This window comes from Salvelinus sp. IW2-2015, linkage group LG1 (assembly GCF_002910315.2).
Source record: "Salvelinus sp. IW2-2015 linkage group LG1, ASM291031v2, whole genome shotgun sequence".
In the NCBI taxonomy this organism is placed as follows: Eukaryota; Metazoa; Chordata; class Actinopteri; order Salmoniformes; family Salmonidae; genus Salvelinus; species Salvelinus sp. IW2-2015.
In genome coordinates this window covers 25,343,909-25,370,783 of record NC_036838.1, presented here as the reverse complement: position 1 = coordinate 25,370,783, position 26,875 = coordinate 25,343,909, and the positions used below count along the sequence as shown (strand labels likewise).

At 42.0% G+C, this 26,875-nt stretch overlaps 1 protein-coding gene across 2 annotated transcripts in view; it reads right to left on the bottom strand.

Annotated features, from left to right (window-relative positions):
- Positions 1 to 1,495: 1,495 nt before the first annotated feature.
- Positions 1,496 to 26,875, bottom strand: part of LOC111963545 (uncharacterized) — a 44,399-nt gene continuing 19,019 nt past the window's right edge. The window contains exons 4-10 of one of the 2 annotated variants that reach the window (XM_023987063.2): positions 24,256 to 24,426; positions 22,918 to 23,107; positions 21,523 to 22,428; positions 15,523 to 15,719; positions 13,507 to 13,553; positions 12,900 to 12,962; positions 1,496 to 11,478 (exon numbers count right to left, since the gene is read on the bottom strand). In XM_023987063.2, the coding sequence (XP_023842831.1) occupies positions 12,908 to 12,962; positions 13,507 to 13,553; positions 15,523 to 15,719; positions 21,523 to 22,428; positions 22,918 to 23,107; positions 24,256 to 24,426 (1,566 nt within the window). In that variant the 3' untranslated portion in view covers positions 1,496 to 11,478; positions 12,900 to 12,907. The remainder of the gene's footprint in view (positions 11,479 to 12,899; positions 12,963 to 13,506; positions 13,554 to 15,522; positions 15,720 to 21,522; positions 22,429 to 22,917; positions 23,108 to 24,255; positions 24,427 to 26,875) is intronic. The other variant, XM_023987071.2, reaches the window with a different exon arrangement.

Here is a 26,875-nt window from a genome sequence, read left to right as displayed (position 1 = left end):
AGCATGCTTCCAAAGTTGTGGCAAAATGGCTTAAGGACAACAAAGGCAAGGTATTGGAGTGCCCATCAAAAAGCCCTGACCTCAATCCTATAGAAAATGTGTGGGCAGAACTGAAAAATCATGTGCGAGCAAGGAGGCCTACAAACCTAACTCAGTTACACCATCTCTGTCAGGAGGAATGGGCCAAAATTCAACCAACTTATTGTGGGAAGCTTGTGGAAGGCTACCTGAAACGTATGACCCAAGTTAAACAATTTAAAGGCAATGCTACCAAATACTAATTGAGTGTATGTAAACTTCTGACCCACTGAGAATGTGATGAAAGAAATAACAGCTTAAATAAATAATTCTCTCTACTATTATTCTGACATTTCACATTCTTAAAATAAAGTGGTGATCCTAACTGACCTAAAACAGGGAATTTTTACTAGAATTTAATGTCAAGAATTGTGAAAAACTGAGTTTAGATGTATTTGGCTAAGGTGTTTGTAACCTTCRGACTTCAACTGTATATCTGGCAACGGCACCATGTAATTCACCCTGGACTAAAGAGGCAGATAAATAATAAAAACATGTGGTAGACCCTCTGTTAAATAAAACATTTCTTGAGGAAGGATCAAAGCCAAAATATGATCAATGGCTCATTCGAGAGAATACATCCTCTCYAGTTTTGACATCAGCCAATATTGAAATCTGACATGTATGATAGCCATTTTTGCTATCTAAATGTCGTATTCCTATTAATCTAATTGCTCCCGAGTGGCGCAGCAGCCTAAGGCACTGTATCTCAATGCAAGAGGTGTCACTACAGTCCCTGGTTCGAATCCAGGCTGTGTCACATCTGTGATTGGGACTCCCATAGGGGCGCCCACAAATCAAATGTATTTATAAATCCCTTTTTACATCAACTGTCACAAAGTGCTATACAGAAACCCCACTTAAAACCCCAAACAGCAACCAATGCAGATGTAAAAGCACGGTGGCTAGGAAAAACTCCCTAGAAAGGCAGGAACCTAGGAGGAAACCTAGAGAGGAACCAGGCTCTGAGGGGTGGCCAGTCCTCTTCTGGCTGTGTCGGGTTGAGATTATAACAGTTTGGACCAGCGTCGTCCGGTTTTGGCCGGGGTAGGCCGTCATTGATAATAAGAATTTGTTCTTAACTGACTTGCCTAGTTAAATAACGGTTCTATTTGAAAAAACGTCCAATGTAGTGAGAGCGACTTGATCACATCCTGCTGGTTTTCTGTGTGCTTGACCGCCAATAATTCAAATACACGAGAAAACATTCAAAATGAGTTAACCTTTCCTTTAAGACGCTTCTTAAGTTTTAGCATAATGCATGTTTTGTGAGGTCTGCTCCAAAAAGGGTACTTGCTATATTTCCATTATTTTGGATTATTGAAGTCATTTTACACCTTGATGACATTTGCATAGGATACAAGACATCAAAGCAATAACGAATTGAGCAGAATCATCACAATAAATGGCAAAACCATTAATCAGTCCAATTGTATTGAGGATTCCTTTAATTTAATGTTTTTTCTGCATTAAGACACTAAGACCGGGATTCAATCTGATTGCTCATGTAGATAATGCCGCTTTTAAAGACAATGTTCCAACTTTTGCGGAGATTGCATTCACAATAAATGCTGCAGATGCCGGATCAATCGGATCTTACCTTTAAATGTTGACTCAAGCGAGCTTTAACGCAGATCTAATGCGGATCAGATTGAATTTCGGCCTAAAACATGAGGGTCTACCTATATAAAGCAAGGAAAAATGGACCAATATAAACGTACCACCCCTCAACTTCAATTTACTGCAATTGTACATAAGAGTCAAAATATTTAAAAGGTCCATGTCAATCTTAACAATCATTTTTTATTATTATTACTATGATTTTATACAGAATAAAAGTAGTGCATATATGATCCTGGGGCTTACCATTATATAATACTAATACATACATGATCTTGGGACTTACAATTATCTAATAKATACATGATAGTGTGGATTACCATTATCTAATACATTGTGTTGAATGATCCCATTTCTCAGAAAGAAAGCATAATCCGATGGTGAAACACATGGGTTATTACTGCAATGATGTTCAATTGCACTTATTACAGGGCACAGGTAATATTGAAACATTTCAGAATTTAGGTAACATGCTGAAAATCGAATTGCAGTTTCTATTTAAGTGTGTAAACCTAATGCTAGTAAAAGTTTATCAACACAGTCATCAATTATCAGAAGTTAAAATGTATTCCTTTACTTCACAAACAGAAGTATACAAACTGACAGAGAAGGTTATTTAAGCAATAAGGCATGAGAACCAGTGGATTATTGTGAATAAACCATGGCTAAGGTTGGCTTGCTACCAAAACTCCTTGCTCTGGCCAAACGCTCTGCCACACCCACGGACAATATGTTTCTTCTCTGCAATGAGGCTAGATCTGAGTACCTCCCTGACAATTTCTAGAACGCAAACACATTCTAACCATTCTGATTGGTCCCAGAAACTGATGGGTTGGGCCAGAGCCAGAACACTTGGGTAAAGCAGCGTTTTGATACTCTGATTGGTTAGAGATGATCCAATCAGTGATGATATTGATTTGTACAACACCCCTCATTTTGACGGCTCTACAAACAACTTCAACTATGGCAATAAATGCTGATTTGATTTCTATTGCAACATTGTTGCACAGATTGGAGAGGCAGACAGCAAGGCTTATACAACCCCCCACTTTTGAAAATCAAATGAAAGGCTAGAAGTAATAGGTAATGTTTTTTAGTGGAGATAAAGTTTATGAATTGCCTGGCTGGGCTGTGGGACAGTGGAAGCACAGTGATAATTAAAATGTTTAATAATTAAAATGGATAATCCGTGAATAACGCATATCAACCAATCAGCATCCAATATCAAAATGTCCCATTTTATAGCATACACTTTCATTGGCATCAGCGCTAGGGTTAAACATTTTACAAATGTTCCATCCAGAGAAATTCATTTTCTTCCGGACAACCCGGTATTTCTCACCAAAACCGGAAGGGTCATTCAAAAGAATTATAACGCATATAAATAGGCTTGTGTCTGGATTTGATTAGAGCTTTGATCGAAAAGCCTGATGCTACCTGAGGCTGATGAGCCATACATTAAATACATTTTATGAGCCCTACAATAAAGACATTTAATGAGCCCAAGCCCAAAAGAGCCCAAACGAGTGTGGCGTTATCCAATACATGATCTATATATGATCTAGGCTACTGCACATTACACACAACAGAACAATATAAAAGCCCATAGGTGTAGCTAGCTACATGCTCACTTGGGTAAATACAAGAAACTAGCTCCAGTAGGCTAATGTTTTTGAGTGTGAACTGTATTAATGTACTGCAGTGGTGGAAAAAGTACCCAATTGTAATACTTGAGAAAAAGTAAAGATACCTTAATAGTAAATMACTCAATTGAAAGTCACCCAGTAAAATACAACTTGATTAAAAGAGTCTAAGAGTATTTGGTTTTAAATATACTTAAGTATCAAAAGTAAATGTACTTAACCCTTGTGTGGTGTTTGGGTCTGAGGGACCCATTTTCATGCTTACTAACAGAAAAATGATACAGTTAATTATTGAGGAGGATTCAGGAGGAGGATGCTGGTGCCCAATCCGCCCGACCCACAGAACAAACAACTCCAATACCGGAAGTKTGTGTGAGTGATGTTGCATTTGTGTGTGTCTGACTCTCCTAACTTGGCCTGCTGTAACTATATATGTGAGTGAGTGAGATGTTAGTAAAATTCCTGAACGAAGTGTTGTCATCACTCTAGATTGCAGCTGGAAGCAACAAGAAGAAGCGCTGCGATGTGTGTGGACCCAAGAAGGGCAGGAAGACACAGTACACATGCATCATGTGTAAGAAATACATTTGCAACACACACACAGTAAAACTCTTGACCTCATGTGGTGTGTAGACCGTCCATAATTTGTGATCAATGGGGCTCATTTATCATTTCCATAAAATACTGTTTGTTAAATTTGTCCTTTCAATTTGTTCAGTTCGAAGCAAGATAAACATAAACAAATTTGTTCAAGATAAACATGATTTATTCCACCAATGTCTTGATTATAATTGACTGTTGTTTACAAAAATCACATTTGATAAAAAATACAAAAATATCAGATAAATGGAAAATATTAACCATGTATAATATCTATATTGCTTGTAATTGATATAAGTCAACATCAAAGTATTAGYTATTTTTACGTAAATTGTTATGGCTGTATTGTTTTAAAAACCCAATAATGTCGTGGGTCCATCAGACCTGCYAACATTGGGTAAATAACAAAAACATGAACTCCACAAAAGGGTTAAGTGAAGAGATGTACTGAAACTGAAGAGCTATAGCTAGGTAATGACTTCCTTTTCCACGTGGAAAAAAATGGTGAACCAAGACCTGCTAGCTACGTTAGCTAGCTAGCTTGGATTTCCTACAAGGAATCTTTCTCCTGAAAATATATTTTTACAGGTGGGTGTGACACCTACTCCCGTTGCCTGCTGCACCGCTGCTTGGATTCCACCCTGGTGATCTGTTCACRGTCTGCCCTGGCCTGTCTCCCCCTGACTGATACAGGAACCCTCGCCACACTCCCCCCTCTCTCCCAAGCTTTCGCTCATGATATCTGGAAATGTGCATGTACACCCTGGCCTATCTACTGTTGCTGGCTCCAATTCTCACTTGTGCTCTGATATCTGATTTACTGATTTCTGCTATCGTAAAAGCCTGGGTTTTCTGCACGTTAACATTAGAAGCTTATTACCTAAAATGGATCAATTGAAAGTGTGGGTTCACAGCTCCAATTCAGATGTGTCGGTCATTACTGAGACGTGGTTAAAAAAAAGTGTTTTGAATACTGATGTTAATCGTTCTGGTTATAACCTTTTTCGGCAAGACAGATCTTCCAAAGGTGGTAGAGTGGCAATCATTACCAAGGAACACCTTCAGTGCTCGGTCGTCTCCGGCAAGTCTGTCCCCCCAAAAATTGATTTGCTGGTTTTGAGCATTAACCTTTCAAGTAGCTCTTTGTTGACTTTTGCTGGAAGTTATTGTCCACCATCAGCACAGGCTTYTACCCTAAATGCCCTAACCTCTCTCATGGCCCTTTACACAAACTCTGAATTTGTTCTGCTAGGTGACCTAAACTGAGACATGCTTAAACCACCTGAACAAGTCCTAAAGCAATGGGACTCCCTAAATCTTTCTCAGATTATTACCAATCCCACAAGGTATGACTCCAAACACCAAGAAAAGGCTACTRTCCTTGATGTTATCCTCACAAATAATCCTGACATATCAGTCTTGTTTTTCTGTAATAACTTTAGTGATCACTGTTTTACAGCCTGTGTTTGTAACGGCTGCTCAGTGAAATGACATGTCCTGATTTGTCATAGAAGCTTGCTAAAAAACTTTATTGGGCAAGCCTTCCTTCATGACCTGGCTTTGTTTTCAGTGGTATTGTTAACAAACACACCCCCATAAAGAAAATGAGAATTAAAAACATGTTCAGCCCCTAGTTCGACAGTGATCTGGCAGAGTTACTCCACCTCAAGAATTKCATTTGGCGAAAGGCTCGGCACACGCACACTCAGGTTGACTGGCTCTCGTTTAGGCAAATGAGAAATAAGTGCACTCAGGGTATCCGGCAGGTTAGTTACTTTAAGGAGCAATTCTCTCTCTGTGGGTCTATCCCCAAGAAGTTCTGGAAAACTATACACCCTCCTCCTCAGAGCTGCCCATGTCCCTTAATGTTGATGTTGTGGTTGTTACTGACAAGGAGCACATGTCTGGGCTATTTAATCACCACTTCATTAGTCAGGATTCCAATTTGACTTAGCCATGCCTCCTTGCCCGTCCAACATTTCCTCATCTCCCAACCCTTCTAATGTGACTAGCCCTGATGCTCCTCCCTCCTTTTGCCCTGCCCCGCTACAAAGTTTCTCCCTGCAGGCAGTCACTGAGTCCGAGGTGCTAAAGGAGCTCCTTAAACTTGACCCCAAYAAACCATCAGGGTCAGATGGTTTAGACCCTTTCTTATTTAACATTGCTACCCCTATCATCGCCAAGCCTATCTCTGACCTTTTTAAACTGTTTCTCCTCTCTGGGGAGGTTCGTATTGCTACGAAGGCAGTCACGGTGTGTCCTTTATTTAAATTGAGATATCAAGCTGATCCTAACTGTGTTGGAAAAACYTGTCAATAATCAACTGACTGGCTTTCTTGACTATAATATTCTCTCTGGTATGCAATCTGGTTTCCGCTCAGGTCATGGATGTGTCACTGCAACCTAAAAGGTCCTAAATTATGTCACCATTGTCCTATTTTTATTGACTTTTTATTGACCATTCCATTCTTGTGGTGCAGCTAAGGAGTATTGGTGTCTCTGACGGGTCTTTGGCCTGGTTTGCTAACTACCTATCTCAAAGAGCGCAGTGCATAAAGTCAGAACATCTGCTGTCTCAGCCACTGCCTGTCAACAAGTCAGTACCCCAAGGCTCGATCCTAGGCCTCACACACTTCTCAATTTCCATCAACAACATAGATCAGCCAGTAGGAAGCTCTCTCATCCATGTATATGCAGATGATACAGTCTTATACTCAGCTGGCCCTTCCRCKGATMTTGTGTTAAACGCTTTACAACAAAGCTTTCTTAGTGTCCAACAAGATTTCTCTGCTCTTAACCTTGTTCTGAAAAACTTCCAACACAAAGGTRGTGTGGTTTGGTAAGAAGAATGCCCCTCTCCCCACAGGTGTGACTACTACCTCTGAGGGTTTAGAGCTTGAGATAGTCACCTTATACAAGTACTTGGGAGTATCGCTAGACGGTACACTGTCCTTCTCTGAGCACATATCAAAGCTGAAGGCTAAGGTTAAATCTAGACTTGYTTTCCTCTATCGTAAATGCTCRTCTTTCCCAACCAGCRGCTAAACTAACCCCGATTCAGATGAACATCCTACCCATGCTTGATTATGGAGAAGTKATTTATAGATCGGCAGGTAAGGATGCTCTCGAGCGGCTAGATGTTCTTTACCATTGGGCCATCAGATTTGCCACCAATGCTCCTTATAGGACACATCATTGCACTCTATAATCCTCTGTAAACTGGTCGTCTCTGTATACCCGTCTCAAGACCCYCTTGTTGATGCGTATTTATGAAACCCTCTTAGGCCTCACTCCCCCCTATCTGATATATCTACTGCAGCCCTCATRCTCCACATACAACACCCGTTCTGCCAGTSACATTCTGTTAAAGGTCCCCWAAGCACACACATCCCTGGGTCGCTCCTCTTTTCAGTTCACTGCAACTAGCAACTGGAACAAGCTGCAAAAAACACTCGAACTGGACAGTTTTATCAACATCTCTTCATTCAAAGACTCAATSATGGACACTCTTACTGACAGTTGTGGCTGCTTCGCCTGATGTATTGTTGTCTCTACCTTCTTGCCATTTCTGCTGTTGTCTTTGCCCAATAATGTTTGTACCATGTTTTGTGCTGCTGCCATGACATATTGTTGTCATGTTGTATCACTACTATGCTGTGTTGTCATGTGTTGCTGCCATTCTATGTTGTTCTCTTAGGTATATCTTTATGTAGTGTTGTGGTGTCTCTCTTCTCGTGATGTGTCCTATATTTMTATTACATTTTTAATCCCAGCACCTGTCCCCACAGAAGGCCTTTTGCCTTTTGGTAGGCCGTCACTGTAAATAAGACTTTGTTCTTAACTGACTTGCCTAGTTAAATATAGGTTAAATAAAATTGAAATGAAAAGTGTCAGAAGTAAAAGTAAAAGGGTGAATCATTTCAATGACCTTATATTTAGCAAACCAGATTGCACTGACTGTCTTGTTATTTTTTTTGGGGGTGGGGGGGTTGGGGGGGGGATAGCCAGGGGCACACTCCAACACTGAGTCCGCCAGATTAGAAGCAGTAGGGATGACCAGGGATCTTCTCTTGATAAGTGTATGAATTGGGCCATTTTCTGTCCTGCTAAGCATAAAAAATGTAAATGAGTACTTTTGGGTGTCAGGGAAAACGTATGRAGTGAAGTAAAAGTAAACWTTGTCTAAAATATGAATAGTAAAGTAAAGTACAGGTACTCCAAAAGACGACTTAAGTACTAACTTAAGMACTTTACACCACTGCTGTACTGCGTTGTATTATACTGTATTATATAGACTGGAATTACGCACATCGTTCAAACCATGATAAAGCAGGGAGAGAACATGTGATTCTGGTGCTGCACATGCGGCCTACAAAGTTATAGGCTAGCGAATTTGATTTGACTTTTTAAATATAATAGGGCCTGCCTATTTGTATAATTAGTAGGCTGACGCATATATACCTTTCATTATATTTCCCCTAATGTTATCAGCCTACCTCCTCTTTCTCTCTTTATTGTTGCTTCATTCCTTCCTTGCTTTCAACAGGTAAATGAAATAAGTTCTGTTGTCCTTATCCTCATCATTCTAATGACAACCTTGAATAATGTAGGACTTGAATTAGATGCAAAAGGAATTCACTTCTCTTCACAAAAATGGGATGGTTATGGGTCTAAATAAATAACTGCTATAGCCTACCGCCAGCGCATGTTCGCCCTTCTTCATTATTGTCCTCCAAAGTTTTATCATTGGAATTGGAAATTGGAAAACAAGACAACGGTGTGCTTTAGGACCATGTGGACATCTCCGAAAACCACTCCCGGGAAAAGGGAGCGGTTTTGGGATGTAAATCTCGGTAACTGGGCTCCCGCCTTTCAACCCTAATCAGAGCATCATGGGATGAGAGACAGGTTGAAACCTTATCTTCAACGTTTGTGAACTGGACCTCCACTTAAGATGGCAATCAAACTGGATCCTGTTTCGATGGGGATTCCCCTGAGGGAAAGAGGCTAGCGCGAGGGATGACGGGGTAAAATTAACYTGTTTGGACTGCAGCCCTGGTATCACTTTGGCTCACGAGCCCAACTCCATTCAACAAGTCATGAGACTCGTTCAGTCACATGGGAAGACTTCATTGAGTTTAATGTTGACGTGCACTGTTGTGCAAATGGCTACTATCCCCACTGGGAGACATGTGCAGGTCAAAACACAGATGTCATTGTAATAAAGAAGGGGGTGCTTCCCCTCTAGAACTCTGAATCTCACTCTGAGGATCTATCAGTCACGTTGGAAGATGTCTGATGGTAGGGTAGTGTCAGTAAAAAAGAGACAGGGTCGGGTGATGTCGTCAACCCCTGCCGTGACGGAGAATCCTCTATTTCATGGAAGATCAAAGTTATGTGGTGTGCATGACACCATCCAAACAGTCTTTGAGAGTCAAGATAACACTGTGTGTAACAGTGGTCACCATCCGGGCGATTGCAATCGACTGGTTGATATTCTAATATTCTTTTCTATTCTAGAAAAACAAGCCTTTATCTGATTGTCCCTGTTTTCATTTTGCTCCGCTTTTTGGGTTGGTTCCTCTTTACGTTTGCTGTGGATTTTCTTTCTTTTTTGCTTCTTCTTGGGCTAATTTAGTGGGTGCTCATTGTGGGTGTATTTTAGGTCACGGTAGTCAACTTTCTGTGGACACCCTCTTGAGTGTCTTTCCAAACCCTGCCTAAAACCTCACTTGTTTTGTTTGGTTGTTGTCAGTGACTTTTTGTAAGTTCCCCTTTCTGTTTGAGCGACCATTTTTGATTTTCTTGCTGGGTAATTTAACACTTGCACTACAACAAATACTGGAGCTCTATTGAATGAGTAGGGAAGTGTATCGATTAGCTTGTTTTGTTATTATTAGCGGCCTCGGTCTTTTTTGAATATAAAGGAATATTTCACTTTCTCTGTTCATAGGAGTAACAACATACATTTTTGCACGAGGCAGAAATAATGTGGTGCGACTCGAGTTTTGCCATCAGCTGGAAGACAGTGTTCCATTTTGATCAGTGGAGGAAAGGGAGAGCGAAGGGACGTTGAGAGGCGGACCCTCAGTCTGCAGCTCTCCCTCCGCTGAGACTGACCATCAGCCCAGTAAAATKAAAATATTTATTACCTGGTGTGATCATGTAGCCTACCTCAAATATTGAAATATAATWAAAAAAAATGGACTGAACAACAATTAATTGGCAAGGCAATTCAAGCAAAGCCAATATGCAGTGATAATGTATTGGCCCTATAGCCTACTACACAAACCTTACAGCGACAGTACTGTTTTTAATAGGTTAATGTTGCATAGGCTTACGTTTTTTAAGTTATGTTGAAAATAATCCAAGTAGTAGATCTCTGCTTGCATTTTGACTCAAAGTGATCTTGACTCAAAAGGTTGGTGACCACTGGTGTACAATAATTACTGACGAATTCCCTCAAACCTTTTTCACAATAAAAAGGGAAGTAGGCCGATATTGTCTAACTTTGATAGCAGAAGATTAGGTATCCTATAGTCTAAAATATTTCAAGCAATAATAAACAAGCATATTTAAACCTCCGCTGTTGAAAATCAAATGATAGGCTAGAAGTAAAGGGAAATAATGTGTAGATGCTTTTTTTACTCTGATAGAAAGTTTATGAATTGCCTGGCTCAGCTGTGGGACAGCGGATGCTCAATGATAATTCAAATGGAACTGGCATTTGTCGTGGATTATTGTGAATAACTAACTCTTATCAACCAATCAGCATCCAGTATCCAAATGACCCYTTTTATAACACAATTTCATTGGCATCGTGGCATGAGAGACAGGTTAAAATCCTTTTCTTCATTTGGTAGGGATAAAACAAGATAATATCAGAAGTCAAATGGATCTAGTATGCTGCATTGCATGTAGGGAGTACACTCAAAACAAATAACTATGGGTGTTCTGTTTATATTTAATCTGTTTGTATTTCATCTATTGATCCCCAAAAATACATCCTCTGTCCACTTGAGGTGATGACACCTTGTAATGCTTTGGCTCATGGGCCCAACTCCATTGAACAATGTCATGAGACTCTTTCAGTCACATGGAAAGACTTCCTTTAGTTTAATGTTGACTTGCACTGTTGCGCTGATGGCTACTAGGTCAAAACTTAGAGGATTGTTTGGTCCATTCTATTTCATGGAAGATCAAAGCTGTGTGTGTGGTGTGCATGAAACTGTCCAAACAGTCTTTGAGAGTCAAGTTAACGCTGTGTGTAACAGATAAATTCACTCAAACCTTTTTGACAGCAAAAACGGAAGCATGCAGATATTGTGTAACTTGGAGAGCATATGATTCTCTGTTAAATCTTTCAAGCAATATAAACTTAATTTGTATAAAAATAGGTACCTTTAGACATTTTTTTATATTTATATACAAAAATGGAAAACTTTCACAAGAGGGAAATAGTTGCCAAATTTCCATGTCTTCTCTTGTTTGATGAATTACGTGGTTGTTGATCTCTTACTGGCAGGTAAAACCAATCCTACAGAGAGAGAGAGTGAGAGATGTTACTCAGAGTAAAAGTAAATTAGTTTAAATACAAACATTAAGGTTAACTGAACTTTGCAACATTATCTTTCGCATGCAATAAATTGAAAAATGTACAGTACTTTAATTACATTTTACTCAAGTAGAAATACAATTACTGAAAAATACTCAAAAGTACAAGTTCTCGGAAAAGCTACTCAATTACAGCAACGAGAGTAGTTATTTTACACCTCCGCTTATGGGCTATCATGTGACATGACCTAGATTTGAACCTTTTATTATAAGCATTGTGTAAGAAAGAGAATTACACCAAAAATGAAATGAATTGTCTGAGGTTGATGCTGGACAAATTGACGCAAAGAAAAGGGACAGTTGGCTGACAAAGCTTTGAATAAAAGTTAGAATCCAGGTCATGTGACATCATTGTCCTAAACACAGGTCCCGAGTCATATATTACACTGGTTCTCTCCGATCTCAATAGGGGTCCAGTCAATCCAAAATATGGGGCCACAATCCCAGATACCCTTCTTGAGTAATTGAGACACATAAATACCATTTTGAAATGAAAGACTCAAAACAAAACCAGACCCTGGCCATCTTAAGAGCTTGAAGCGGAATAAGAGTTCAGGATTTTATTTCCACATTTTTTTCACATTTCTGTTTTTTCATCAGAAATAATTGCTTATGTGTGTGTAAAATATAACTGTTCTCAATTTTTTTATTAATAGATTTTACATTGTTTAGCTGGAATGGAATGTTCGTATCCTGTATATTTGACTGTGATAGTGGTAGTCTCACCTATCTAGCTTACGATCATTGCAGTTAATGTAGTCACTCTGGATAACAGCATCTGCTAAATTACTCAAATCGAGAGGTTCTATCTGCATTTTTGTCCAAATTTAGTTATTGACATTGCCTTGTTCTGTTCAATGTTCTCTATTTATATAGTACTCTAAATACCCCAATTCATGTTGTTACGTTCAAAAGAATACAACAGAGACATTTCTAGCACCATTGCAACCAATATGGGTTCAGAACTTTAAAGCCAGTTATCTCAGAATCATCTTTTTGCAGATAGAACCGTAAGGTCCCAAAATGTAAAATGTTAATGTTTTACATACAGATCTCATATTTCTGTATTTAATATTTTTTCCCACCCTTTTAAGTATCATTTGTGGATGTATCCAAAAATATATATTTTGTTAATTTTGATGGATAGCATTTATCAAAAAACATTATTATTTGTCTCTCTGAAATGAAACCATCAAACAATAAAACCTAATTTACCAATATTTCTGAAAATTAATATATAGCGTTTTGGAATGAAACTCTTCAGATCTTCTCTAATGACATCCAGAAATCATTTTGCATTTCACTCTCACTGAAGAAGTGGGYAGGAAGGGTAGTGGCTCTTACCAGCTCTCTCACTCCTTGGCTTTACAATATTGTAGCTCAATGTCCTCAATGCTGCTGCATGCCCTGTGGAACATATTACACGGGTTAGGTTTCAGTGCAGACTAGTCAATGGCATTGTGAGGGTGAGGTATCATATTCATTATGTAAATATAGGCTACCTAAGTTGCAACAGAACAGACCATTTCTGCAGTTTTATCCTAATCAATTATCTGGAACAATACATTCATTGATTCACTGGACATACATTCACTGGACATAGGGATGGACACCAGGATCACTAGGATAACACTGAACACACCGATAAATGCTGCTGTCTAACATTTATATAGCCTATAATGTAGTTTTCCAGATATCTTTAGAGGAAAAATCAATATGAGTTGGAATTGACTATAAGTTGCAAATGATCTTGAGCCAAAACAATGAGTTCATCACCTGACAGTTTCTGTAGCTGTAGCACACCAACAACATCATGTTTGTGTTGTGGTTGTTGTTGCTTAGCAATAGTGTCGCGCTGATCAGTGTTAATAGCCTTCAAAGGACTCCACTGTTCATTATGTTTTCTGTTTTTACCACCATGAAATTTAAGGATATAATTAAATAAATGTACCTCTGGTTTTCAATTATGCTGGTACTGTGGATAAAGGCTTGGAGTCTCTGAAAAAAAAAAAAAGTAATTCGATTTTCATTTAGGAAGTAGAGAGGGAAGGGTTAGCATGGTTTTTCCCCACTGTTAGAGGTAGATGTAAACTACCACTGAACAAAAATATAAACGCAACATGTAAAGTGTTGGTCCCATGTTTCATGAGCTGAAATAAAAGATCCCGGAAATGTTCCATACGCACAACATGCTTATTTCTCTSACATTTTGTGCACACATTTGTTAATATCCCTGTTATTGAGCATTTCTCCTTTGCCAAGATAATCCATCCACCTGATAGATGTGGCATATCAAGAATATGATTCTGCACCTTGTGCTGGGGACAAAAAAAGGCCACTCTAAATTGTGCAGTTTTGTCACACAACACAATGCCACAGATGACTCAAGTTTTGAGGGAGCGTGCAATTGGCAAGCTGACTGCAGGAATGTCCGCCAGAGCTGTTGCCAGAGAATTTAATGCTCATTTCTCTACCATAAGCTGCCTCCAACGCAGTTTTAGAGAATTTGGCAGTACGTACAACCAGCCTCACAATTGCAGACCAGGTGTATGGTGAAGTGTGGGCGATTAGTTTGCTGATGTCAACATTGTGAACAGAGAGCCCCATGGTGGCAGTGGGGTTATGGTATGAGCAGGCATAAGGTACGGACAACAAACACAATTGTATGTTATCAATGGCAGGGAACTCTTTGAAGACAGTACAAAACGTGTCAATTACCACGTCATTTTAAAATACCCAAAAAATACCATCTGACACAGCATTACAGAATTAAGTGCTACTGAAATCACTTCAGGCTGTTTTCAGTGTTTCATTAACTTTGCATTAAGCACTAACCCAGCAAAGCTGTCCAGATTAACACAATGCGGTCTAAAATATTGGCCTCAAGCAGGCTGCCCACATTGGGCCCATGTGCATTTCCTCATCTACTCCACATTGGCCCCCAAGGCATTGCCCCAGTGTGTCCCAGTGTGGGAAGCCCATATCTTGTGAGGGCAGCCCTCACTTTGCTTGAAATAATCTAATCTTTTCCCAGCACACAATGCCCACATTGGCACAATGTGGGRCCAATGAGGGTGAAAACATTACACCCATGTAAACTGCCCATATTGTGCCAATGCACCTTTACTCATCGGCTCCACATTGGCACCAAGGTAGTTGGCTCCAAGGGCAGCTCTCACTTTGCCTGAAATAAGCCCACCCCTAAGAAGCAGGATGTGCAGGTCCTGGGCTGGTGTGGTCTGCGGTTGTGAGGTCGGTTTGATGTACTGCCAATGGCGTTGTGGTAATGGTATGTGTAGGCATAAACTATGGACAATGAACACAATTACATTTTATCGATGCCAATTTGTATGCACAAAGATCCTGAGGCCCATTGTCTTGCCATTCATCCTCCGACAACACCTCATGTTTCTGCATGATAATGCATGGCCCCATGTCGCGAAGGTCTGTATACCATTCCTGGGAGCTGAAAATTTCCCAGTCCATGGCCTGCATACTCACCAGACATGTCACCCATTGAGCATGTTTGGGATGCTCTGGATTGACGTGTACGACATAGTGTTCCAGTTCCCGCCAATACCCAGCAATTTCACACAGCTATTGAAGAGGAGTGGGACAACATTCCACAGGCCACAATCAACTTTATGTGAAGGAAATGTGTCGCGCTGCATGGTGCCAATGGTGGTCACACCAGATACTGACTGGTTTTCTTATCTATGCCCCTACTTTTTTTTAAACAAATGCGTATCTGTATTCCCATCATGTGAAATCCATATATTAGGGCTTAATGAATTGATTTCAATTGACTGATTTCCCTATATGAACTGTAACTCAGTAAAACCTTTTAAATTGTTGCATGTTGAGTTTATATTTTTGTTCAGTATAGTTATCTCACAGCTTGTTGGCAGAGTGGGTGACAGCTTAGGTTGGCACTGCCATCGCTTGTTCAGTGTGTGATCCATCTTACCTTCTTCTCACTGAGACAGAATAGGGTTATGATCAGGATTGGTCCGCCGCACACTGCTGCAATGATAAAGGCTGTCTGGTAGGAGATGCTTGAATCGGAATGACCAATTTTCCCATGCCGGAATTCCTTCACTGAGCCTTCATTGGACCTTTCTGAAATAGGAGCATCGTTCACATCTGTCCTCTCTGACAGGATATCTGAGGGAGCATGAGGAAGAACATGAGCCATTGTTTGGAGACTGAATCTTTATTCAAAGCTCAAGGGCATTTATTGGTACAAAGTGCAGTGGGGATGGTACAAAGTGCAGTGGGGAACCATGAGTGCCATCTAGGCCTTCAGAGAAGGACAATTCTTTTTGACATTTATACAATTTAAACTAAAATGTTGTCATTTATATATCATCTTTACAATGCTTTAAATGATCTTCTGATTTCATCTCTTCCGTTTGTGTTGGAACGAGAAGGGTTAATACTGAAGAGAAAAAAATATCCAATCACGATTTTCTTTGGTGGTCTCTGCGTAGAAATATATAGCTAGCTCAGCCAGGCCTTCAGAAGCTGGACTTAAGGCCTTTGCCATTAAACAACAGAGTTTCTAAACCCAGAGGTGCAACGAAACCAACCAGCTTTGAGAAGTCAATGATAGATGTGAAAAATGATTCCTTAGTTTTACATTTTATCAATCTAAAGGCTCATCCTAGATTCGAGCCAATGTCTTAAGTAGTTAAACATGTTATTACTCCAACCTCATGAAAGCGTCAAACTGACACGTTTTCATTTTCATGCAAAACAACTTCCTATCAAAGGAGTGCCTTTGCACATGGCAGTTTGGCGAGGGACGACCTTAGTAGAAGTGTTTCTAGTGCGCATGAGCTTTGCTTGCCAACATCGCCATAACATTGTCTACAAGTGTGATCGGAGATTCTACTGTAGAAGCAGTTTCAGCTTTCATACTGTACTGTCTTTGATTCAACTGTATTAGAGGTGAATCTTGGGGTGACAGTGTCTAGGCCTTCTTAAAGGCTTAGACGGGTCACTACTGAGAGCGCAAGAAAACATAATCAGTGGCGCAAGCAGTAGTTTTCTCATGCTAATACTAGTAACTTTAGTTAGRTTGTGTTGTAGTAGAGTGACAATGGCGACAGCAGCTGCAGCAGCTGTTATCAACTTCAAGGTGGATGTTACTCATTTGGTAGCAACACCCTTTTCAAGATTAACTTTCACCCTCTTTCAAAATTAATTTGCAAATGATCATCATCTGGTGAGTGGCACAGTTTTTTTGGTTGCAACTCACTTGTTATTAGTTATCTCTTTGAAAGCAATGAAAAATTGCTGAACATGAACTTCCGATCACTGGTTAGGGAGTGAACGATACATGGTGAAAATCGGACGTGAAATGAAAATGGACGGCCCTCCCTGAATGCTTGAAAAAAAACGAGTGACCCTCCCCTACACCCCAAGATAATAATGAAAACAAAGTGGATAGCAGAGAACATGTCTACCGTTTACCCTCACTTCTTGGACAGACCAGAGCCTTAGATATGCAGTTTTACAAACTGTTCTTCGTCCTCTAAGCATTTTATGGCAACACAGGAATGTTGACGTGCACAGGGCTGCGGGCCAGAAGGTTGTGGGTTCACAGACTACCGTGAACAAGAATAGGGGTGGAAAGATCTCCTTTATAGTAAAACCATTGCATGAATCTATCATCGTATTTGCAGGTCTGAGAAAAAAAATGCCTTTTATAAAAATGTCATGCAATTCTATGTCATTTTACATATTAGCTGACACACAAATTACAAAAATGACAGGCTAAGTATGGACAGAGATAGGCCTGTGTGTTCATCTTATCATATTTCTCCAATGCCAAATCAGTGTGTCTTGTTTACAACGAAACTGCCCGTTTGCAAATAATTATATCTGAGACGTTATTAGGAATACGAGCATGGTACTTTCAAAAGTTAGGCCTGCTTTCCACCCCAGACAGAGTAGGTTCAAGTTTCAGCACCATAATGTAAGAATCTGGCTTATTGTGAGGTCAATAAATCTGATTGATACATAATGGGCAATAAATGCTGTATTTTGTTTTTCATCAAATCAATTATAGTAGTTGCAAGCTGTCAAAGTTGACCTCTAGTCTTCCTTATCTTTGCGCTCTCCGTCTCAAACTGAACAGAACATAGGCTATAGGCTAGTCCGCCCGCAAGATGGTGCATTTTTGGATAAGGCCTATTTTCTGAAGAAACCTTTGACTTTCCTCCTGAACTGCCACTGCAGCCTTAAACAGCACAGCCATTGGTTAAGCAACACACACAAACGTTGTTGATCAGCAAGAGCAGATTAGGCCGGGGCTCAGGTTTGGAATATCCATTGCAGTGTGTAATGCAGACTAATTATATTTACACCATTCCAGCAGCTATTTTAGAAATATAAACTTATTCTGTGTTTATCCGAGCAGGCACTTCACAGCCTATAGGCTATGGATCATTTGATTGAGACCACAATATTGAAATTGATATTGCGCGCCCAGCGGAGAATSAGAGATGAGGGGCGGTATCAGACACACATCGTTATGTATATCCTAATAAGCAACTAGTTCTAAAACACTGAGAAATATTGAAATTTCATCAATTACAAATGACATGACCCTCCCCTGGACTAGATTGAAAAAAATACMAATTCCTCTCCTCCCCCTGAAAAAGCTTGACCCTTGACCCCTTTTCCTCCAGGTAGTCATTCTGTACATTTCGATCTGTCCCTTAGTGTGATGAACGTGATCAACTATATTTGCACTGGGAAGTAACAGCTAATTTTCATTTTGGAAAATAAATGGTTGTGTTTTTGTGTTGTTATGATTTCATGAGGCCTAACATTATTTGATGCCGTGTGTGACTGCTGTCGCCTGTCTATCAGCCTTGTATATGTGTTTGACCAAAATGGTCTCACCTTCAGCACCATGGCGTGCTGCAGGTGTTGTTGTCAGTCTTGCTGACAGTGTGATAGTGGTTTTAGGCTACCAAAGTTTGTGTAAACAGTGTGTTTTTTATTTTGCTGGTTGCATTTATGCTGTGTCACGTGTGACTATGCCGTTTCTGTCTCTGTGTGTGCGGCAGCCCAAAGCGTGGCCAGGCATGTTTGATTCATTCATAATGGCATCAAAGCGCATTGCTCCTCCTTGGTCTGACTACAGAAGTTATAATGACAGGCACATTAAGTGATGCTATATTTTCTGTAAGTTTTTATTTTTTTATTTTTATTTTTTTGATACAACATATTGGAAGATTACTGGTCCCTCTGCTGGACGTGCCAGGTCTCGACGGGCTCTCCTACCAGGACTAATTGGGGCTGATTGTGGTTGGTGGGTAATCAAGGGCTGATTGCCCACCAGCTGTACGAGTCCCATAAAGCTGCCAGAAGGGCAGCACACAAGGAGAGGGACTGGGGGAAGAAAGGTGACTTCCGTATAGTTGGAGACGGTGCCCGAGCTAAAAGGAGGGAGTTCAGTGTTTGTGCCCGACAGGATACAGCAAGACCCGGAGCCCAGAAGACGGTATCCAGGAGAGGGTCTCATGGGGGAGACCTATCCTTTCTTTTGATTTATTATCTAAATAAACACCCTTGAAACCGAGCTAATCCTACTCTGTCCGTGTCTGATCTGTGTAAACATCTTGACCAAACCCCCTGGTCTGCCAAAAGTGGTGGAGAATGCGGGCATTCTGATAACGTGGTCAGATCAGGGTTGARGTTTACACAGCATCAGCATGGAGGAGCTGATAGCTCAGTTCATCCGGGCCCAGCAAGCACAATAGGCAGTTCAGGAARGAACGCTGGAGAAACAGCGACTACAAAACATCCTCCTCCTTGAGGAAATCAGGAAGCTGCAAGGAGGAGTGTCTCCTGAATCACATCCCAACCAGTTTTTAATCAAGCTAACGGAAGACGATGATATTGAAACATACTTCTGTACGTTTGAACGGACAGCGCTACGGGAAGGATAGCCAACTCCGCAGTGGGCAAGTCTGCTGGCCCCGTTCCTCTCTGGGAATGCCCAAAAGGCGTATTGGGACCTGAACAACGAACAGGCGGCTAATTACGGCGGACTCAAACGGGAGATACTCAGCCGCTATGGGTACAGCCTGGCCCATCAGGCTCAACTGTTCCACGACTGGAGGTTCGTACCCGACGCATCCCCCGAGCTCAGATGAGAGACCTACTGCGCGTCACCAGGGCATGGCTCCTAACCGACGTATCCACCCTCTCATTCCTCAACAAAGTGGTCCTGGATCGCTTCTARGGGCGCTACCCCACAACATGAAGAGGGCAGCAAGTCTATGCACGCACCAGACCTTGGAGGGCCTCCTGGAAGCAGTGGAGACACATCAGAACACTCAGGCCCTGCTTAGTGGGAGACGGGCCGAGTCGTCGACACGTTCGAGGGGACGGTAGGACAGCCCCACCACTGGGTACCCCGAACCGACAGTCGGCAGGGTCAAAGGACCACAAACCCGTGGAGAGACGGCTGGGGTAGGGCCGACCCGCCAACYACGACCRRAGGTAGATGGAGACTAAAAGAGGTGTTTTTGAGTGTGGCGCCTTGGGGCATATTGCCTGGAATTGCCCGGCTCGAGAGGAGTCGATGCCAACAGCAAGCCCCAGAGGTGAGGTGGGTCACGCCGTGAACTATGTCACCTCCTGTTGGGTGCACCACGAATCAACTGAACCCATGGTCCCTGTGAAGGTTGACGGACACGACACGAAAGCTCTATCAGACTCTGGAAGTATGGTTACGCTCGTAACCACGAGCCTGCTGAACCAGGAGACCGAACGTGGTAGGGAGACACAAAGTGGTATCCAAACGTATGGACCAACATCATGACACCACAAGGGAGCTGCTAGATGATGGTGGGTGCAGTACCAGAGTTGTCYGTACCTCTCCTAGTGGGATGGGGAGCCCAGCCTCCCCTCCTCGATTTCGAGGGGCCAGTCAAGACACCTGCTGGGGACCAACTGAGGGGACAATTTGGGACGGCCCAGTAGGAGGATCCGAACTTGAAAGCCGCCGCATCCCAAGTGATAGCGGTGGATGGACAGCTACATCCGGGGGTGAGTGACTGGCGATTACCCCATTTCCAATTCAAGAATAACCTTTTGTATCAGGTGTCGCGCCAAAGGGGGAACTTTGAGAGGTATTGTTGCTGCCCCAATGGTACGTGGAAACTTTTCTTCAGCTGGCCCACACCCACCTGTTGGGGGCGRACCTGGAAATGGAGAAGACCCGGGAACGGATCGCCTCCCAGTTCCACTGACCCGGGATGAGGAGGGTCGTGGAAGACTACTGTCGCAGCTGCCCGGAGTGTCAACTCACTGCCCCAAAAGCACACTTCCGAAACCCACTGGTCCCACTACCAATCATCGGGGTGCCCTTTGAATGCATGGACATAGTGGGACCCCTGGTAAAAACAGCACGAGGACACCGGTACTTCCTGGTGATAGTAGATTATGCCACCCGGTATCCCGAGGCCATTCCCCTACGGGCGGCGGTATCCAAGGGAGCTGTTCCACCTCTTTAGCCGGGTGGGCATCCCGAACGAGATCCTGACAGACCAAGGTACTGAGCAAGACCCGGAGCCCAGAAGACGGTATCCCGGAGAGGGTCTCATGGGGGAGACCTATCCTTTTCTTTTGATTTATTATTTAAATAAACACCCTTGAAACCGAGCTAATCCTACTCTGTCCGTGTCTGATCTGTGTAAATGTCTTGACCAAACCCCCTGGTTTGCCACCATTATATATCTATATAGTTTCCTGCTCTTTTTTATATCTCTCAGATTTAGGACATACACCCCCCCCTGCTTAGACAGGGCTTAGAGTCTAGAGGGTTAATACCAGTGGAAACAGTGCAGTCAAATAAATTGCTAAGCAAATCTCGATGAAATTGAATGTGTGTAGTTTGAATCCGTAGGAGGACACAAAGTAGTTCAAACAGGGTGCTTTGCTTTACCTGTGCTGAATACTTCCTTATAAGATGTCCTAGGATGGTTTGGCTCAGTCTTCGTGACTTGGTCGGGTGCCTCTGTAGTTGTGTGTTGTTTGTCTGGCTCCTCCACTGTCATCTTCAAATGTGAAGATGCTTCGGTCATAGTGCTTTCAATCGGAGGGTTCCAGTCATGTAAATATCTCTCTGAGCCTGGGTATTTTTCTCTAGTGTCCTCTAGTTGAGGGGTCTCTGTTGAAACCCCATCCTGAAGTATTCCATAGTTCCTGGCATCCAGCGACCTCTTGGCCAACACATAGGCAGTGCTCTCATCACTACTGGGGGTGATGCCAATCAACTTGTAAAGGAAAGGGACTGGTGTGACAAGCTTGGTCCCAGCAACAGCGAAGGGACTGTGGGGTGAGCCTGCTGCTTCTCTCCCTGCTGGTCGGTCTGTGGAAGTCTCCCTTTTCCTCTCAGTCTGGGGGTAGTAAAATGTCTCGTCATGGGAGKCAACGGTCCCCAGGAGAACCAGACTAGGAGGGGAAGACGGGGAAGGGTCGTTCGTGGCGGACGGGGTGTCAGCAACTTCCTGGTAGAGTGCAGAATCTGACTCAGTTCCATTGGGTGAAGGTGGACGAAAGTCCCAGTGTATATCCCCCTCTCTGCCCCCTCCAAGTGAACGTCCATTGGGGACAGTCTGCTGCAGCTCCCTGGGGAAGGGGGGTCTTACGGTACCAGAACTCACCAGGAACACCCGGGGCTCAGCGCCCTTGGTACCCAGGGATGGATGAGTCGGCCTGGGAGGCACAATCGAGGTGAGTTGGGAGAGGGTGGGCTGTGGAGGACTGCTCCATACGCTGTGGGACACCAGGGAGACATCAGGGGTCACCGGACCCACTGTTGGACATGTACACTGGCGTTCAGGTTCAGCTAGGGCAGAGGACAGGGACATGTAACATGGGAATGGTTAGGGTAAATAGCTCTAAGAGAACAGTCTGAAAACAGCTTTGAGTAATCATGGATGGCAAAATGTTTTCTTCTGAAACAGCAAAGTAAACATATACACAGAATCTCTTAATAATTTCTGAGAGCATTGCTGGCTTTTTAACATGAGGCATTGTTGAGGTGTGTGTTTGAGATTTTCTGGTGTTAATTTAGGTATTAACTAGATTTTATATGGGATATAATGTTATTTTCCTCATAACATGCAAGTTGACAGATCCAAATGAAAGATGATCCTTCCAGCTTATGCTCATAAAATATACCACTACGGGGGACAAATAGCAATAACAATCAATAAAGTATGTGGAAGTTATGGGAGACTGAAACCACCAGTAAAACTATACAAAACGACTACCTAGCTCTTAGAATGGATATTAATAGATATTATCATAATTATTAGTTTATATCTCCTGCTACCTGCGGTGGTGGTGGGAAGGGCAGTGGTGGATTCTAGGTAATCCTCTGCATACTCTTCCTCYCAGTTCCAGTCGACGGGCCCGTTGCTCTTGGTGATCAGGGTCATGTACATCTCAATGACCCCCCGGGCTTTCGTCAGAGCATCTCTGGGCGAGGTGCTGTGCATTCTGACAAACTTCAATGGGGTGTCCTGTGACACGGATGGCAGGAGAACAGGGGAYAGGAGATGGAACGGGTCACATTTATTCCCTACTAACAATTCAAAACCTCCTGAAACACTTTCAAGTGGTTTTTAATGGCACTTATTGAATAACACATCATGCTTAATGAATGTTTCTAATGATGAAAACTCAGATCTCAGTGAAGGGAGTTGCAAGAGGAGCAGGCCATTGTAGATACTTATATACAGTATTCTCACAAAATGAAAGTGTCTGTTTTCAAAGCTACTGCATTGGCTTTCGGCAATCTTGGCTTAAGTCTTAGAGTATTTAAATACTCTTAGAGTATTTAAAAGAGTTTGAAAGGGTTTTGTAAAGATCTCTAAAACAAATTACTTTGCAAAAAGTAAAACTATTTCAAAATATTTTGTTTGATTGCAGGAAATCAACTAAGAATATTTTCAATCAATCTCTCTGATTGGATCAAGTTATTTATTTTGTATGGGGGTTAATTTAATGTTTGATCATGGATAAGACATTCACATTTAGCTTGCCCAAACTTCACAGTGAGGATGTTGGACAAGGGGTTCTCTTAAAGGAAAAATCAACCCCCAAATTATATTTTGGTAGTTTTTCCTTTGGTGTACTGTTGATACAGTACCAAATGTTTTGCATGTGAGCAGCAAAGATTATCCATTATATTGACAAGATAGTCGGGTGACCACTCTAATGGAAATACATTGACGGCAGGCGGACGGAGGCGAGATTAGGTGGGCCCATTCTATCCAGCGAGAGGGCAGATGAGCGTGTGAAAAACAGGCCCAACTCCTATATAAAGTAGTCTTTTTTTTAAGTTGCCGAAATGACACTTGCGTCCACTTATATCAGTGCATTCGTTGCAGCCTAACCATTACATTTTGTTGTTGACCAAATTCAAAACTCATTGACCTCCATACAAGAATGCCTCAATTCGTGGTTTTATTTTCTTGGACAGATTTTAGGTGGAGTAAACCCTCTCGCTTCGCCTGTCAGCAGCCAAGTTTTCAAGACGCAAAGTGTCACTTGCCACCTCATCATGATGATGCATTTTGCATGATGCACCTTGGCACAATCCAAAACACCTTTGGAAGAGACTGTTCCTGGACTAGAGTAGCAAAGCTCATAAGTAAGTAGCACTCACCTCAATCTCCTCATTAATTTCAGGTATGCAGTTTTGGGAGTAGAGGTCATATATGACCCTTTTCAGGAGTTTGACATAACGCCCGTTGTCCGATTTCCTGACATACTTGAAGTGTGTGTTCAGAAGCTCCAGGATTTGTGGAAATGCTGCTTTGATGTAACAGACTTCACTCTGTGTTTCAAAGGAAAAAGAAACCTATCGTCACTGCATTTTTTAAACACTGGTTTGTATTGAGCCTTGAATCTCCTTTCCAAAAGCAGACCGGGGTTAGGGCTTTAATTTATTTTTTTACATTATATAGATGTGGAAATGGCTGGCAAAATGGGCTTTTGGATGTCACATCCAGGCGTGTACTTAATGTATTTGTAGTCTTGGACCGACAATATACAGTGTATTTGGAAAGTATTCAGACCCCTTGACTTTTTACACATTTTGTTATGTTACAGCCTTATTCTAAAACTGATTAAATCTTTATTTTCCCTCATCAATCTACACACAATACCCTATAATGTCAAAGCAAAAACAGATTTTTAGACATTTTTGCAAATGTATTACATTTTTTAAAGTGTTCAGACCCTTTACTCTGCGCTTTCTTGAAGCATCTTTGGCAGCGATTACAGCCTTGAGTCTTCTTGGGCATGACACTATAAGATTGGTACACCTGCATTTGGGGAGTTTCTCCCATTCTTCTCTGCAGATCCTTTCAAGCTCTGTCAGGTTGGATGGGAAGCGTTGCTGCACAGCTATTTTCAGGTCTCTCCAGAAATGTTCGATTGGGTTCAAGTTCGGGCTCTGGCTGGGCTACTCAAGGACATTCAGAGACTTGTCCCAAAGCCACTCCTGCGTTGTCTTGGCTGTGTAGTTAGGGTCGATGTCCTGTTGGAAAGTGAACCTTCACCCCCAGTCTGAGGTCCTGAGCGCTCTAGAGCAGGTTTTCATAAAGGATCTCTATGTACTTTGCTTCATTCATCTTTCCCTCGATCCTGATTAGTCTCCCAGTCCCTGACGCTGKAAAAAAAATCACCACATCATGAAGCTGCCACCACCATGCTTCACCGTAGGGATGGCACTTGGCAATCAAGCCAAAGAGTTCAATCTTGGTTTCATCAGACCGGATAATCTTGTTTCTCATGGTCAGAGTCCTTTAGGTGCATTTTGGCAAACTCTAAGCGAGCAGTCATGTGCCTTTTACTAAGGAGTGGCTTCCGTCTGGCCACTCTACCATTCTACCATAAATGCCTGATTTGGTGGAGTGCTTCAGAGATGGTTGTCCTTCTGGAAGGTTCTCCAATCTCCACAGAGGAACTCTGGATCTCTGTCAGAGTGACCATCGGGTTCTTGGTCACATCCCTGACCAATGCCCTTCTCCCCCGATTGCTCAGTTTGGGTGGGTGGCCAAACAATTTATTTAATCAATTTTAGAATGAGGCAGTAACGTAACAAAATGTGGAAAAAGTCAAGGTGTCTGAATACTTTCCGAATGCACTGCAGTTGTCCATTTTCAAAGGGGATATCCTGTTTTAACCTTAAGTATGATGATGGGGTGGCCACGCCTATCTTGTTTATATACGTTATAAGGTCCTAAGGCCATTTGTAATATATTGATGCTGCGATTGGCCCAACATCAAGTTTGATGTTGGCAGTGCCACGCCCAGCCACCCACTGAAGTTACAAGTGTCCAGGGGCAAGCCTTCTTATATCCATGGTCTGATTGGCCTGAGACTCACATATGCATCTCCACAGACACGTTTGAGTGAAAATTCCCCAGAGAAATCCCCCCAATGGCTTGAAGGGTTTATAGACTACATATGGATACATACCCTTACCTAGATTGAATTTGGAAGTCTTCCCAAAAAGGGCAAAAAAAGGCTCAGAAACTCCTGGTTTCAACATACTGTATGTGCCTCTTTTCAGCCCTGCAGACAAGAATCTGAAGAAAAAAGTGTGAAGTTCCCCCCTTGAAATGTCTTGCCACCCTACCCAATGGGTGTTGGGTGTATACACTGCAAGACCTTTGTCACAACTGAAAAACAGGCAAGWGATGAGCAAATTGCAATGTTTAAAAAAATATTCTAGTGTGAAAGACAAGTAAGTCCCTGTTGGTGTAAAACCCCGCTGGTGTAAAATCAACTCTGTTTGCCCCCCATCCCTCTCGGTAGTCAATCAACCCATTGCGAGATGCAATCCTACTGACAGTCAAAATCTTGACTCCGAGAACTTCAGAGACAGCTGATCTTCACATACAGTACCAGTGTTTGGAGACACCTACTCATTCAAGAGTTTTTCTTTATTTTTACTATTTTCTACATTGTAGAATAATAGTGAAGACATCAAAACTATGAAATAACACATGGAATCATGTAGTAAGCAAAACAGTCTTAAACAAATCAAAATATATTTTATATTTCCAAGTCTTGAAGGAGTTCCCACATATGCTGAGCGCTTGTTGGCTGCTTTTCCTTCACTCTGCGGTCCATCTCATACCAAACCATCTCAATTGGGTTGAGGTCAGGTTATTGTGTAAACCAGGTTATCTGATGTGGCACTCCATCACTCTCCTTCTTGGTCAAATAGCCCTTACACAGTCTGGAGGTGTGTTGTGTCATTGTTTTGTTGAAAA